The sequence below is a fragment of the Notamacropus eugenii genome, chromosome 2 (genome assembly GCF_028372415.1).
Source record: "Notamacropus eugenii isolate mMacEug1 chromosome 2, mMacEug1.pri_v2, whole genome shotgun sequence".
Lineage (NCBI taxonomy): Eukaryota > Metazoa > Chordata > Mammalia > Diprotodontia > Macropodidae > Notamacropus > Notamacropus eugenii.
Genome location: NC_092873.1, coordinates 179,494,124 through 179,510,365, shown reverse-complemented (window position 1 = coordinate 179,510,365; position 16,242 = coordinate 179,494,124). Strand labels below are relative to the sequence as shown.

At 32.6% G+C, this 16,242-nt stretch overlaps 1 protein-coding gene across 1 annotated transcript in view; it reads right to left on the bottom strand.

Moving 5' to 3' along the window:
* Positions 1 to 579: 579 nt before the first annotated feature.
* The window catches only part of GRIK2 (glutamate ionotropic receptor kainate type subunit 2), a 791,214-nt gene continuing 775,551 nt past the window's right edge, over positions 580 to 16,242 (bottom strand). The window contains exon 17 of the mRNA XM_072642936.1: positions 580 to 2,283. Within this exon, the coding sequence (XP_072499037.1) occupies positions 2,119 to 2,283 (165 nt within the window). The 3' untranslated portion in view covers positions 580 to 2,118. The remainder of the gene's footprint in view (positions 2,284 to 16,242) is intronic.

Here is a 16,242-nt window from a genome sequence, read left to right as displayed (position 1 = left end):
TTGAATTAGGGTGGTGGTAATAAATTAATATTCCCATTAAATCTGAAAATTGATCTTAATTCTTCCTTTACATGCTGAGTTTAGACCATCATCCTGTTGCAAATGGGCATGTAAATGTTGGGAGATGTGCAATCTCAATCACAGGATAGAAGACCACCACAATCATTTGGCACAACAGCCTAATGATTTCACAAAATAGCATTGGAAAATGTGAGTCCTAGTACCTAAGAGGCTACTAACTTACTGTGTAAACATGTGCAAGTCATTTCATTTCTCTACTACACACTTCTCTCATTTGTAAATAGGAGAGACATTAGGCTGGTTGGTTGTGGTATAAAAAAATCTGGATCTTTGAAACTATTAATCAATACTAAAGGAGGCATTGAAGGAGTTTCTGCCAGTAGGTATACTTCCTCCATATAATCATAATTTCCAATTAGATAAAAGTCATTTTTCCCTGTCTCGTAGTAGCTGCATTCCCAGCAACACTCAGACTGTTCTGAATCTCTCCTCTAGTCAAGTGTAGGGGAATTTCTAATTCACTTACATTCCCAGAAGAACACAGAGCCAAACTAAAAGTAAAATGGACGTAATTTTAATGGTTTTGTTTTAATTTTGTGCATTGGATTCAAACAGCAAACTGTGTGCACTCAACTGTTATCACAATGTGGTCAAGAAGTCTGTGTCTTTTACCATTTACACACAATTGGTCATTACAGAATGTCATCAGCCTAGTGGAAACCAGGGGTGTAGCATGGTAAGCAATGTTGGTAGTGCACCTAGCTTTTATATTATCTAACTTGAAAATATTTCTCTTCTATGATTCCTTTTCTTGATAAAAATAGTTTTCACCAAACGTTGGTGGTGCACACGCACTACCATTCATGCTTGACATCACACCCCTGACGGTAACGCGTGTTCTTTTTTTTTTTGTTGATAAAAAGTATTACAAAAATTTCCATACAAAAACTATTTTCATAGAAATCTTGCATTTCCACAAATAAACCTGAACATTTTTTTTTGAAAAAAAAACTGCTCAAGAATTTTGTTCATTTTAACACTGTGACTGTATTGATAAATGCAGTCCACGTAAAAGTTCTCCCGCTCACTTCTTGTAGGTGACTAATCTCATTTCCACTATTGTTGAGAACTGCACAGGCTCCACTGAGTTCAATTTGCAGCAGGAACAAAGGTCTGGAAACCACGAGATGCTAAAATGTGAGCCTTCAATAGTCCATGTGACCACCAAATCCCCACCCCTATTTCCCCCTTTCCACAATTTAAAAAAAAAATCAATTTAATAGTGAAAGGTTACAAAATACATCCCTTTTAACTCAGGAAAATTAGGTCAACTGTTTGATTGTTGGCTTTCTTTTTTTTTTCATTTTACTGGGGAAGGGGTGTCTCACATTACATTTCCTGGCTTGGTGAATTTAAGAAAATCATTATTGCCTTGGTTACCGACATTTTTATTTCAGTCAGTGACACAGACAGTCCACAAAGCAGACACGAGTCCACTTTATATTCCTCTTTTTATGAAATTCAGATTTGCTTTGTGTTACAATATTTTTTTCACATCCAATAAACACATATTGTCTATTCAGATGATTATTATACTGTGCAGTTGGGGGCCAGAAACCTCACCACCTCTATATCTGGAAGTTCAGAAGAACATGTTGTTTTTAGTTACACTACAGTTTTTTGCTGATTCCAAGTCTTTTTTGTTTGTTTAATGATTCCTCGAATGACTGCCCCACTGAGCATATATACTCCATCTCCTGGCCACAGTTGAACGTCCAAGGGAACCTGTAATCTCACTGGACTGCATTTGAAACCAGTCACAAACCTCACATATCACATTCTTTCAGAAGAATGGTGGAACCCATGATTAACAGTGTAACCCCGCAGAACGTAGTTGATCCATGGTGCTTGTGAATCGAGTCTGACCATTGCAACAGCTTAGATCACAAGAGTCTTTAGTTCATAGACACAGCGGCATGAGGTAACTCATTTTATTTTGCACAGGTCGCATATTTCCACAGGAAACATTCTCGCTAAAGTTGATTGGAAAAAAACAAAAGACGACAGTTTGTGCTTGGGCATATGAGTCTCCCAGCTTTATGCCATGGTTTCTTTCCCTGGCAACCTTCTGTCGTTAAATGTGTGCATGTTGATAACTTCTTCTGTTTTCACAATAACCGGGGCCTGGGGTTTGTGTTTTAACCGGCGCTGACACTTCAGAGACATCCTCAGCTCTTCTACCATAGCACTACAGAAGGACCTCTATGGAAGAAAATTGGAAAAATCATTAGAAGTATAAACCTGTAATGTCAAGAAATCATCCCAGTATAATATTGTAAATTTGCAAACCTGAAAACTGAGGAAGATTGTTTCATTTCAGCCTGACGGTTGTATGGGGCTACTCTTACATATATATCATATAATATTTAAAATGGCTCAACAAAATGAGATGGTCCATTGAAAATTCATCTCATGCCTAAAACTGTTTATTTTGCAGGCAAAGCTAAAGTCTTCATTCTTTACTCTGCCCCCTCTGACCCCCTCCCCCCCAAATCTAGGGCAATTCTTTAAATATAATAGGAGGCCAATAAATATTTGTTCGATGGAATTAAAACATGTGCCCTAGTTATGTATATAATTCACATATGAACATAGAGCATATGTATGATTTAGACAGATGCTTTTTAAAAATAGTTTATGACTCGCCAAAAGGTTTTTTATTTCAATGCATTTTAAATACACATAAAACAAGGAAGTCTTCTTTTGTATTTAATTCCAAATAATAAACATTTGATTTCTGACAAACTGATATTAAAAAAACTCTACAATAAATAAGTATACATATTTACATATGTGTATATATAAATATGTATTTGGGGTATATATATATATATATATATATAGTGTGCATACATTACATATGTATGTATACATGTATATTATTTATATATAGTATATATGCATATCATATACATAGCCTAAACATATATGTGTATATGTGAATATGTGTGTGTGTATACATATACATATGTAAATATGTATCTAATAATTAGATGAATAGAAATTGAGATTTATTTTCAACACAAAAAACAAAGTATCTTGGTCTGGGTATTCTTAACCACTAACATTAAGGGGAAAAATAGACTGTAATCCCATAGTTGCTATTCTAGGTGTTGAAATCTATTTTTTTCTTTTTCTTCCTTTATTTTTAATGGATCAGACACTGTAAGTTGGAATCTCAACCACAAGACTGGAGTCCATGCCATAGAGGCATTTTTAAAATGTCAAACAGAATCAAACACAATTCCCTTTCTCTTAAATGTCTGAGCTTCAGAGTGGCATATCCCTACAGTGGGCCATATATGCTATCATGTATTTTAAGTATATCATGATTCTAATTTCTGAAAATTAGGTCATTACCATTCCATGATGTCAACTACATCAAGCTTCTGAATATAATCAAAGTATATACATATATATGTATGTATAAATATATGTACATATAATTTAAATGTATGTCTGATTTTTTTCACTTTTTATCCAATTACTGATGCTTCCTAGATTTTTGATGAAGAGTAAAATATAGTGTTTGTAATAATAACAACTTACATGTGCATTTTATATTTTTCAAAACATTTCTGCATTTATTTTCTTACTTGATCTTTGCATTAAACCTTTAAAATGTCTTGGTTTTAGTATTATTTCCATGACAGCATTTAAGATGAAGGATCTGAGACCTAGACAGGTTCAGTGACATGCTCAAGGTCACATAGAAAACCAACAACAGAGTAGAAGCTAAACTCTGTGTCTCCTGACTCCTAGGACACTATTCTTTTTTTTTTTTTAATCAAACTATGTTGTTCTTGGTAAGGTCTTCTATATTATATGCATGACTTCAACTTCCTGCAAATAATATTAATGCTATTAGCAAGGTAACAACATTTGTAGTTACAAAGTGCTTCACATACGTTGTGTCATTTGATCTTCAAAAAGAACTGTGAACTAACCAATGCAAGTATTAACACCTTTCTCTAGATAACAAAAGTTGAGAATTAGAGAGTGTAAGTTACTCGCCCAAGGTGACACACCTAATAAGAGATGGAGTTGAGATTTGAACTCAATTTCTATGAACCCATTTCTTTCCGCTGAACAAGTTTCTGTGACTTGTATCTTTCCCTACTTCAAACTATCTTATACACAATAGCCTTACTTGTTCAATTTAATAGAACCTATAAGTATTAAGCATCTATGTGCAAGACCTTATGTCAGGCAAAGAGGGAGCTACAAAATGTAATCAGACACAGCCCTTGCCCTTAAACAACTTATAATCAGCCATTTCCATGAGATCTTTTTGCTGATAGGTTACTATTTCTAAATGTCATCCTTTTTCCCACCTCCATCCCTATGTGAATTCAACTGTGGTTTTGGTTTTTATTCTGCATGCTGTCTCTGTTTTATCCAGGTCAGTCTCTTTGCTGTCTTCTGTACACATCTTTGTCCCTACTTATCCAACTGGATGCATACTCTTGCCTTCAACACAAAACTTTCTTCTCTCTGTCAATTCTATAGGTTTTCCTCCAAGACATGGCTAAAAATTTATCTCTTTGAAAAGCTTTCTTTAATTTACTGAGTCTCATGCTGATCACTTCTTCACATATTATATTTTTAACAAGTAAAAATATTGTAGAGTACATTAGCATACACTTACAATAAGAACTTTACTCCTTAGGGAGAACCTGTTCTCTAGTTGTGCCACACATATGTGCATTACTTCTACGTAAAGAGCAAGGGCCATATCTTTCAGGCTTTTTCCCCCACTGCACCAAGTTACTATATGTGAAATGTGCTCAACCAACTCTTTTTGTACAAAGAATACTGTAGTCATATGCAAATACTAAGTTTAGTTTTCAGTCAGCAGATAGCTTTGAAAATTTAGTTCTTAAAGCAGGCCATGTAGATTGCTGGCTTCAAGAAATGTATAAAGTTAAAAAAGAGGGGAAAATCTAAAATTAGGCATGAACTATTCATTTTTAATCACAGAAAACAACAAAGAGGAATAATGTTAGGTATTTGGGGATTTATTTTTTCTTAGGTGGACATCAATTTTTTCCTAGTTTGATATATTTGCAATGGAGAAGAAAGCTAGTTAGGCTCCTGTTTATCCATAGAACCACCACCATAAGTGATTACTTAGCAAATATTGTATGTCCTCTAAAGTCAGGTAGCCTATGTATTTTAATGGATTCAAAAAGTACAGGATACCCAACGATGTGTTGGTTGTGTATGTGGGTGTTTAATAATCAAGTGTCAGCTTTTAATAATTACTTCTCAAGAACACAATGTTAACTATATACTACTGAGATATTAAAAGGAGCAGAGGAAAGAACAAGAGTGGATCTGCTACAGAAGGCTTGAAGAAACCATGGATAAGAATTGTATATGGCTAGATAATGTCACATATCTGGTAGCAGAGTTGGACCTTGACTTGAATTTTGTTTTTCATCCTCCAAATTCAGTGTTCTTTATAACTGTTAAAGAAATAAAGGAACCTGCTTCTAAAAAGGGGGAAAGATAAGATTTTAAAGTTATTTCGCCTTGCTTTTTTGTAAAATCATTTTGCAGAATTAAATATGATACAGTGACACAGGATTGAGATCTTAGAGGTCATACAATCCATGACTTTCAGTTTACAGGTGAGGAAACTGAGGTCGAGAGAATGTAAGGAATTTCCTCAGGGTCCACTGGTAGGAAGGATTTTAACCTAGGTCTCTGACTTCAAATCTATTTTTTCTTTCCACTCTACACCATGTTATGGTTAGGTTAAAACTACATTTCCTACATTTTATAAAAAGAAAATCCTTGTGTGTGATTTTTTGAATTGTCTGTTAAAATAAAGTTGGGTATAAAAAAAAAAAACAAACCTCTTAACCTTAAATTCTGTGTCAAGCATTATCCAGAAAATTCTGTTACACAGCTATCCCCTATAATACTATTCTACCAAAAAGACTACCAAAGATTATTTTCTACTCAGTTCTGATCTTAGTCCAGACTAAGATCAGTCTAGACAATTGATTATAATGAATCAATTAGTCTCATTAATGTACTTCCAATTTCCACAGGGAAACCACTCAGTTATTTTGCTTTGCTTTTAATCATTTTCTAGTGCAGTGAAGCAATGACGTCTGTCATAATTATCATATACTTACTATGGATAGCATGGACAAAAGCATTTCTTTTCCACCAAATTTTACTTAAAGAGTTGTCTGTAAAAATGATTGTTATTTTTACAGCATCCAAATTGAAAAAATAAAGAAAATTTAGACAATAGGAAGCATATATTTTTAATCCCAGGAGAAAAATGTGTATTTTCTTTTCTATTATTTAAAGTGCTTTAAATTTCATTATGTATAATTTCATACCATCTTCCAATTTTTTAAATTAGTATCAAAACTGCATCGAACACATCTCAGACTTTGTCTGAGGTGGTCAAACAATTGTGTTGTTGAATTTTTCACTTTCAACCCACCAATCACTTTGTCTACAAAATGTCAAGCATGTTGAGCAGCAGCATGGTTTAGTTATCCATCCTATACCTTTTAACTCAGTTAAGTCTTGATTCAAGCTCCTGCCTCTGAAATATTCTCACACTGTGACCATGAGTTAGTCACTTACCCTTTCAATGTCCTGGGCAATTCTCTATAACTATAAATTCTAGAAGACTTGCTGATCTGCATTCAGAAGAGCATTTCCACGCTGAGAGTTCCCTACATTTTTGAAATCACAAATGCAGACAAAAACAAAAGACAGATATCCAACTGTACCTCCACTGACTGGACTCATGATAGAATCACGGATTTTGATCTAGAGGTGACTAAGAGTTCATCTATTTCAGTCCCCTCATGGTAAAGATTACAAAACTGAGGTTCAAAAAAGGCCAATTGTCTGCTGTTATTTAGAGATAGCCTTAGAATCTTGTAAAGAATAAGAAAAGCAGAAATGTAGTTCATGGTGTAAGATCTTAAAAACGCAAGACTTATCTGTCTGTGGTGACTCAAAGTATGTAAGATTTTTGCCATGTAGGCAGAAATATAAACTGGTAACATGGTAGGCACACTATAACTCAGGAGGTTGAGATAGTAATGTAGCCACCATACTTTTTCTAAATGGGTTATATCAACAATGTTTGTATCCTAAGCAATGTTTGTGCCCTAGAGGTATACAAATTTGAAATTTCAGGATTGTTGAGGGACCTGTGAGCTATAAAAAAGATATATATTCATTGAAAAGTTGTCAAAGATTTTTCAGAAGTTCACTATTTTAGTATTCACTGAAGTCAAATTTAAAGATGATCTTTGTATTTTTATTTGAAATAATTTTAATTAAATTTACAAGAAAAAATCTGGCAGGAACTCTAGAATTTTTTTTAGTTCTTTTGTTGTTGTTTTGGAGGCAATTGGTATTAAGTGACTTACCCAGGGTCACACAGTTAAGAAGTATCTGAGATCAGATTGTGACTCAGATCCTCCTGACTCTAAGTCTGGTGCTCTAGCTACTGGATCACTCAGCCGCCCTTCTAGCAATATTTTCAAAGGAAGGTTTCCATTGACTCCAAAAATCATAAGTTTAGTTTTTCAAATTGCCTTATTGTCAAAAAGATAAGTGGTGTCAATTCACAAATGATAATGAAGTTATCTTTTTTAAATGTCAAAAAGTGATTGAGGTTCTAAGCATTCATATACCAAATATCAGAAAAAACAATTAAGGGTAAAAGTGTATTGATCATTATTTAAAATTCTCTCATCTTGTAAGTCTACAAATGGTGTGGCAGATTTTGCAAACATATTAGGTTTTATCACTAAATTTATGAGATATCAAAAAATAAGAGTTGTGATTTTACAACATTAGGATACAGAAATTCATTTGGGGGTAAAAAAAATGTGCAATCAAAAAAATGTGCAACTGAAAAGATGAAGGAGCATTTATACATAAATTTTTCCTGAAATAATTAGGGTTTAAACACTTTTCAAATACCAGCACACAAGAATTTGGCAATGTTTAGATTTATTTTAAAGACCTCTATATATGAATAAAGGCACTAGGTATTAGACGACCAAACTATAGACTTAGTCTTATATCTAATATAAAATTGCTATGTTATGATAGGAAAATTATTCATCTTCTATAATATAATATGAACAATATAATATAAATAACTGCTATAAATTATTCAACCTCAATGGCCCAAATCACTCTTTTAACATTATAAAGTAATGACACCTTGTCAATCCAAACCAGTATAAACATCTCTGACACTGGGAATTTCCATATGGATAAAAATCACAGATATAAACATATATTCATATACCCACATACATACACAAAAATGTTTATATATCTGTAGTTTACAGAAGTGATTAGAAGAAGCCATACTAATTCGCCATGACCCAGTATAATTAACTGTATTACTGTTTTCTTAGATAATAAATATATGTCTGATATTTATAAATATAAATATTTTACAGTATGATATGACAATATGAAGAATGTGTATGAATAAAAATGTAATGTTAGAAAAAATGAATAAGGTCATTTTCTACCTTAGTAGATTTTAATTGATGTAACTGAAAATTTTTTTCCCTGAATTCAAATTAACCCTTAAAAACAAATCACCAGACTACAGAATCTAATTGTTTTATTTTTTTCCTTTCTAAACAGTAGTTTTTCGCATTATGTAGAACAAGGACGTGTCACAAGATTATGGATTTAGAAAAAGAAGAGACTTGGAAAAGTCATTAAGTCTTTTCTATCTTACTGACAAAGAAAACAAGCAAGGCACAGTGAGGTTAAATTGTTTAGTGGGACACAACTAGTAAGTCCCTAAGCTAGGATCTTAATCTTTCTGATTTCAAATGGAGCTCCTCTCTCATTCCCTGTCATATTACAGAGTGTCAATGCACTGAGGTCTGTGTCACAGATTTAGAGTTTGAAGGAATCTTAGAGATATTAGTGCAAAATCCTCATGATCACATAAATACTATGTGGGAAGTCAAAGATTTCAATTCAGATCTTCTGGTTCCAAGAACAAAAGTCCTTAAGCACTCTACCAGAACTGCTTGTGGAATGTTGGTCCTTCCCCCTTTTATGTTATTATATGTGAATGGCAAGTTATTTATGTTTTCTATTGCTACCAATTAAAAATATTTGAAGGCACTTAGCACAGTTCTTGCCACCTAGTAGATGCTTAATGAAAGCTTGTTCCCATTCCCCTTCCAAGCTTCTTTAGGTACCTCTACCTTCTCACAGAAAATTTTTATTTTCAGTTGATTATAGATTGCATACCTATTTATGGAAGAATTAATTTATTTTAGTTTTTCATATCATATTTTAAATCCTGTTTAATTCTTTTTTAAAGAAACAGAAACCATAATCCTCCTGCATTTATCACAGATTTTGGATGAATGTACTATTATCTATTAGGAAAAAGCAATATTGTTAGTTAGTTTCACCCTTGAATTCTGAATGGCACCTAATAAGTATCTGTCAACGTAATCACTATGACCCAGTGATAAAAGACAAATTCCCAGAGAAATGTTCCTTGTTAGACTTTAATAATGCAATAAAAAACATATAGTTGGATTAAACCAAGTTTGATCCCCCAATTTTGGGGTAATAAAAGGGTTAGATGTATATTTAGTATGTACCAGACTTCTCCAAATTCTGTTGCTTGAAAGTTATCAGCCTTCCAAATCCAATTCAATTCAACAAGCACTTATATAGCACATACTAAATGCTGGAATAAAAAGACAAAATGAATGCTTGATAATGAATGTTACTATGAGTGCCTAGCACATAGTTGGTGCTTAATAGATATTTGTATATTACTTACAAGAATAAAGCCATATATATATATTTAACATGCTGTTAGACTAAAAAAAATTGTCAATACAAGACATTCAGAATATAAAAAAACATTGACCCACTTATTCATTTTACTATTAGCACAGGGTAAGGACAGACTAAGGGAAACATGCAGTCTAAGGACCATAGAGATAGTTTACTAAAACTCTATTATTTAACAGAGGAGAGAAACTGAGACTCAGAAAGATGAAGTTTAATATAATATTTAGTAGAAGATCCAGGACCAAATCCAAGCATCTTGATTTCTAGTACTACTCTTTCTACAATACCCTTACTGACTCAGGGGAAAAAATGATTTTGCTTCTCCACAGAGAGAGAAGAGAATCTTAGGAGCCATTTACTCCAATTCCCTCATTTTATAGATAAGGAAATTGAGATCCAAATTGGCAAAGATACTTATCCATACTAACACAGGTAGGAAGAATTGGGATCCGAACCCAGGAACTTGCAGTTGAAAGGATGGTCTTTCCATTGTACTTTCTAGAGTGACCTCTACAAGATAAACTCCATGACGATTTACTTGGAAGCAGGACTTTAAAAAAATGATCTTTTTGTCCCCAAGTGTGGGAAAGGAACAGGTTAGTTAATTTTTCACTAAATGGAACCCAATGAACCAGAAATGACAGTTGATTTTTCTTTAGCCCTACAATTTTTTATTGATAAATACATAAACAAATGATTAAAATATTCTCTGAAATATTGCATATGACAGACCATTGTCTCTATATAATCATGTACAATTCTGCAAATACAATGAGAGAGAAAATGGAGCAACGTTATTCATTTTCACATTTCCCTATTTGGGCTTACCAAAAAAAAAAAAAAAAGATCAATAAATAAGGTCTAGCATGCTTCAACCCCATTGTAGTCAATATAGCTGTGGAATGTATTTTGAGAAAAACACTGCTAATCACCACCTTCTGGCTTGTAGATATTTCATCTTGCAGATGAAATAAAAATCCATCATTCAAATAACTAAATTATAATTTGGTTATGGATCATTTTGCCAAATACATCTAACTTTATAAGGCCATAATTGTACTTAGCTTTAAAAGAAAATTATTTATTTGTGGAAATGAAAGAGAATGACACAGAATATTTGCTTTCTATCTCTGTAGTAACCGTGTGAGGGAATTAGGGAATTTTGTGGTGAACCTGATGTCTAATGTGGAGATTCTTCCTTCCTTTTCTTTCTTTCCTTTCTTCTTTCATTCCTTCCCTTTATCCTTCCTTCCTTCTAGCCTTCTTTACTTCTTTTTTTCTTCCTTCCTTCTTCCCTGCACACATTTTGGTTAATTCAATCCCCAAAACTACTCAACTCTCTCCCCTTACCAACAGGACTTAGGGCCACATGAACTAAGAAGCTTCTTGGGCCTCCCATCATTTACTCTATGGAGTGGGCAGTACGATAAAGAACATGTCCAATATCATATAGTTAGTAAGTGTATGTGATAGGATTTGAACTCAGGTCTTCCTGACTCCAAGCCAGAGTGCTATCCACTAAATCTCCTAGTTGCTATAAGCTCTTAAGTAGAGGAACAATGAAAATATAAAGATGTCTGTAAGGAGAGAGATATAGATCTGCTATTTGCCCAGGTTTTATTCTGACATTTTTAAACCTGAAAGTAAAATGTCATAATAGTTTGTTTTCTGCTTATATTAAATCCAATGAATGTAATAGGAAAGACAGTTGGGCTTCATGGGGTTCAAATCTCATTCCTTGTTCACACTGGGTGGGTTACCCAGGCAAGTTGGTTTACTTCTCAGTGTCCCAGGCAATTCCATGAGACCATAAACTACAAAGAAAGTATAAAACTAGATGTGTAGGGGAAATTCCACATTATGAGCTTCCTATACCCAATACATCACTTTTTTGGGGGAAGAAAGAGAGAGAAAAAGAGAGAGAGAAAGAGAGAGAGAGAAGAAAGAAAGAGAGGAAGGAAGGAAGGAAGAAAGGAAGGAGGAGGAAAAAAGAAAGAAAGAAGGAAAGAAAAAAGAAAGAGAAAGAAAGGAGGAAGAGAAGAAGGAAGGAAGAGAAGATGATATTTTAAGTTTTACAAATGGCCACTAATTTTTTAAAAGAACATCATTATTAATTATACAATTGTCATTGTCCTGATACTTCAAAATATTCATAACCTAACCACAATATGGTAATTCAGAACATCCATGCAGCTGGGAGAGCTAACATTTTGGCATAGTGTAAGAAAGTGATTTTTGAGAAGGTATTTAAATATCACACTGCTCTCTTTTCAAGTTTCCTTTAAGGAGAAAAAAGATACTTATTAAGTGATATGTGCAGGGATCCATGAACAGCTAGTCAGCATTCAAGCAGAGTTTGCATACAATGAAGGTAGGGCAATCTTAGAAAAATGCTTCCTGACACACCACACCTGATCTATTATCTTTCCCAAACTGTACGTTATATCAGCACCACTGTGAAGTTTCTCATTATCAGCTCCCAAAAAAGCAGTGTTTCATTTATTGTGCCTCCTACCTTTTTTTATTTAGCCATGGCCTGGAAAATATCCTCTTTCTTTTCACAGATTTTTTTTGAATTTGCAGTTTATGAAAAAGAAATGGCTGTGCTTGGATTATCTTGGATTTGGTTTAGCAGATGATATAGCTGGCAATGTCAATTAAAATAAGCTAAAATGAGGTGTTCTGCCAAAAAAAAATGCTGAACAAGTATCTTCATTTTGTAAAGTAATTTTAAAGGATTCAATAAAAATGTAGGTCAGAGCAGCAATAAGAGTAAAAGGGCTCTAAAGTTGGTCTGAAGAGATGCTCTGTTTATTTTATTTATCTGATGGGTCATTAAGTTTATTTGAGATTACTTTATGTTCAAACACCAAAAAGCGAAAGAAACAAAGACCTGGCTGCTGTTATGTCTGGGCCCATAGTTTCCAAGCCAAAAGAGTTCAGATAAGAAGAGCAACTTATCTCTCTAAAACAATGTTCAGTTACAGGAATGCACAAATAAAAATTTCTATGTAAGATTTCCTAAAGAGAAAATAAATCATTGGAGTTACTTCTCTGTAATACATATGAAGACAAAGCAGGAATCTATCTACCTACCTACCTATTTACCTATCTATCTATGTATCTGTCTATCTATCTATCTATCTGTCTGTCTATCCCTTTTCACATAAATGAAAGCAGAAATATTCATGAATTAAATGATATCTCTCACTCTAAGGGATTTATTTAGACTTTTAAAGGGATGGATTTTATTTTTATTAAAAACTTAGTTATGTCTATATACCACATATATAAATAAGGGAGGTTATTTTTATTTTGTTCAGATCTTTTAGAAATATCTATATCTATATCTATATCTATAGTCCTACACATACACACCCATGTATCCTGTACTATGACTTTTGAGACACCCTGCATATTTATCAGTAAAAGAAATGTACATATCCACATGTAAGCAGCAGTACCTAACTTGCACTATAAAGTTAATGGAATATTTAATAGAGACAATAATTTTCAAAAGTAAAATGAGAAGTTGTTTGAAAATCCTCATATTAGAGAGAGAATATTTTACCTTAAATTTTACTGGATAATTATTAGATCTTTTTGCCTAGAAAAAGTATGCAGTTTCAATCAAAATTAAGATATCAAAATGAGAAGTAAATTTGACAAATGAAACAAAAGATAAAAATAAATCAAATATATGCAAGATTGTTGAAACAAACTTCTATTTCTCATATTTCCTCCAAGACTGGCCTCTAAGAATCAATACAGTACAATAAATGAGTTTTTACCAAATACAAATACTTGCTCTTTTTATGGAAAGACAGCTTTATGGAACAGAATACTTTTTAAAAGACACCATAAGTTTGCATTACAACACTATAAAAATGTTTGATTTTAAAAAGTTTTCAATGCAATAAAAATAACAGATATGTTAGCACACTAATCTTTAAATTAAATAATTCAAACAATTAAATGATTTATTATAATGTAATACACCATCTTGTGGTTACTTAGAAGGAATGCAGTTCATGTTCTCATAAATTTCAATGTCTACACATTTCAATCACATTTCAATCGTTTTAGCCTCATCTCATGCAGTAAAAACATTTGAAGTCTTAGAGTAAATGTTTACACAACTGAGAAATATAAAAATATTATATTTTTATTTCACCTATCATTTTACAATATATAAGCTATTAGGTTCACCTGATTTATTTCCACTCTGAATTTATAAATAATACGGAGCAATAATCAGACCAGTGAAAAAAGTGTTAGTTATGGACACAACTGTAGCATAAATTCACAGTTTAAAATGAAACTGGGATGCGAAATTGCAGTGTGTTTTGAGCATGTACTGACATCTACCTCTCAATTAAAAAATAAATATAAAAACATGACCTGATTGTAGCTATAATTTGGGATGTTACTGATTGTTGTATTGATAAGTTGAAAGTAAAATAATTAGGTAGGTAGACAGTAGATAGAATATAAGTTTTCTGAGAGAGATAGTACATATTTCTGTACATCCCAGTTGTCCTGTATATATTAATCACACAATAAATACTTGTTCTATGAATTAATGAAGGAATGAGAACATATTTGTTGAATACCCAAGAACATTGTAGTTATGCATGGAATCTAAGTGATATGCTAAATGCAATTTTTAATGTGGTAAATTAGTTTTTTGTTAATTCTAGTTTCATGCATATTCTTTATAACAAAAGTCCAAAAGCATTTTTATGGTATGTTTTAATAAATCTCATAAATTGCAAAAAAGCAGTCAAGTACAATATAATAAAATATTAATTTCTCAAAAAACAATAAATAATGAAGTTAATGTATCATAACATGAAATGTGCTTAACAATTCTTTTATCAGGCTTTTGATTGTTTTGCTTAGTGCTTTTAATCATTAGGGTAGCACACACTAAAAGGGCTGGTAAAAGATGAATTATTTTTTTCAAAAGAAGGTTTTGTTTTGTTTTGACTTCAACTCTGTAGATGAGCCTTTCTTAGCACCTCTCTCCATGTTCAGCATAGTGCATTACATGTGTTAAGGGCTGTTATTGAATGTCATATATGTGAAATACATTTGTTTCATTTTTATGTTCCTCAACTCCTACTGATGCCCTGCATATGAATATTGGGGATTTCCCTCCTTTCTGATGGGATTTTGTATGTGTTCTTACAATAACTTTGAGACTTTCCTTCCTCTACTACTTCCTAAAGGAATATCTGAGAATGCAGCTTTTCCAGCTGGAGGCCAGTGTACTTTCCTCAAATCCCTACTGCATCTGCTCAGGATATCACGAGGAAATGTACTGAAACACATTATGTGGAATGTTTCACTCTTTCAAACCATTTTCAACTATGTAGTCTATCCCTTCCAAAAACGTTTGCTCTCATACAGAAATAGATGTGATATCTATATAGCTTATAAGGAAATCTTCAGTGAATTTTAAAAAAAGAAACATTTTGAAATGTTTCTTATTTTTGCCTCTCTCAAAAATAATTAAATTAGGAATTCTTTTTTTGCCAACTTAAAATGTTCTGGTAAAAGCAAAGCAAAGCTTTGTGAACTACACTATGGCAAACTTTATCAATGGAGAAAAAAATCACACCGGTTATTTGGTATAGCAGAAAGGAATAGGTTATTTAAATAGATCAAACATCTTTTTTTGTTATGTAGACTATATTAGTGAAATTAGAATTATTTTTCCCAGTGTTAAATTTGCTCCCATCATTGAATAATATCAGTTACCTTTCAAAGGTATATAGATCATCTAAGATGGGGCAGCAAGAAATTCTAAATATAATGACACATTTCTGCATATATAATGTGGATGGATTACAATGCAAACCTTTATTAGAAAAGTGATATTGTTTTGGAATTGAAGAATTTCAGAAGTATACAAGTCCTCCATAGTTATTTTATCTAACCCCTTACCTCAAACATGAATTCCATTTTTTAAAGAAAGGTATTTATTTATGCTCTAAAGCATATATGTTAGGCATTAACATTCTGGGATGTCCTTATTATAAAGAAGAAAAAAAAAAGACTACTTTACCTAAATGACAAGATTACTAAAATGAATGAGGTAAGAGATGTTTCCACCTTGTGCACATAGTGGTTAACATATTTTTAAATGTCATAGAGTTGAATTTAAAACAAAGTTCATTAAGGTATAATCTATACTTAGATACTATGACTATAATTATACATTAATTAATGCATAAGCTAAATAAGTCAAACTCAGCTAAATAAATCAAAAGTACAAAAATGATTAACTGCACCTTTCATTTTTCAATGAGTTGTTTG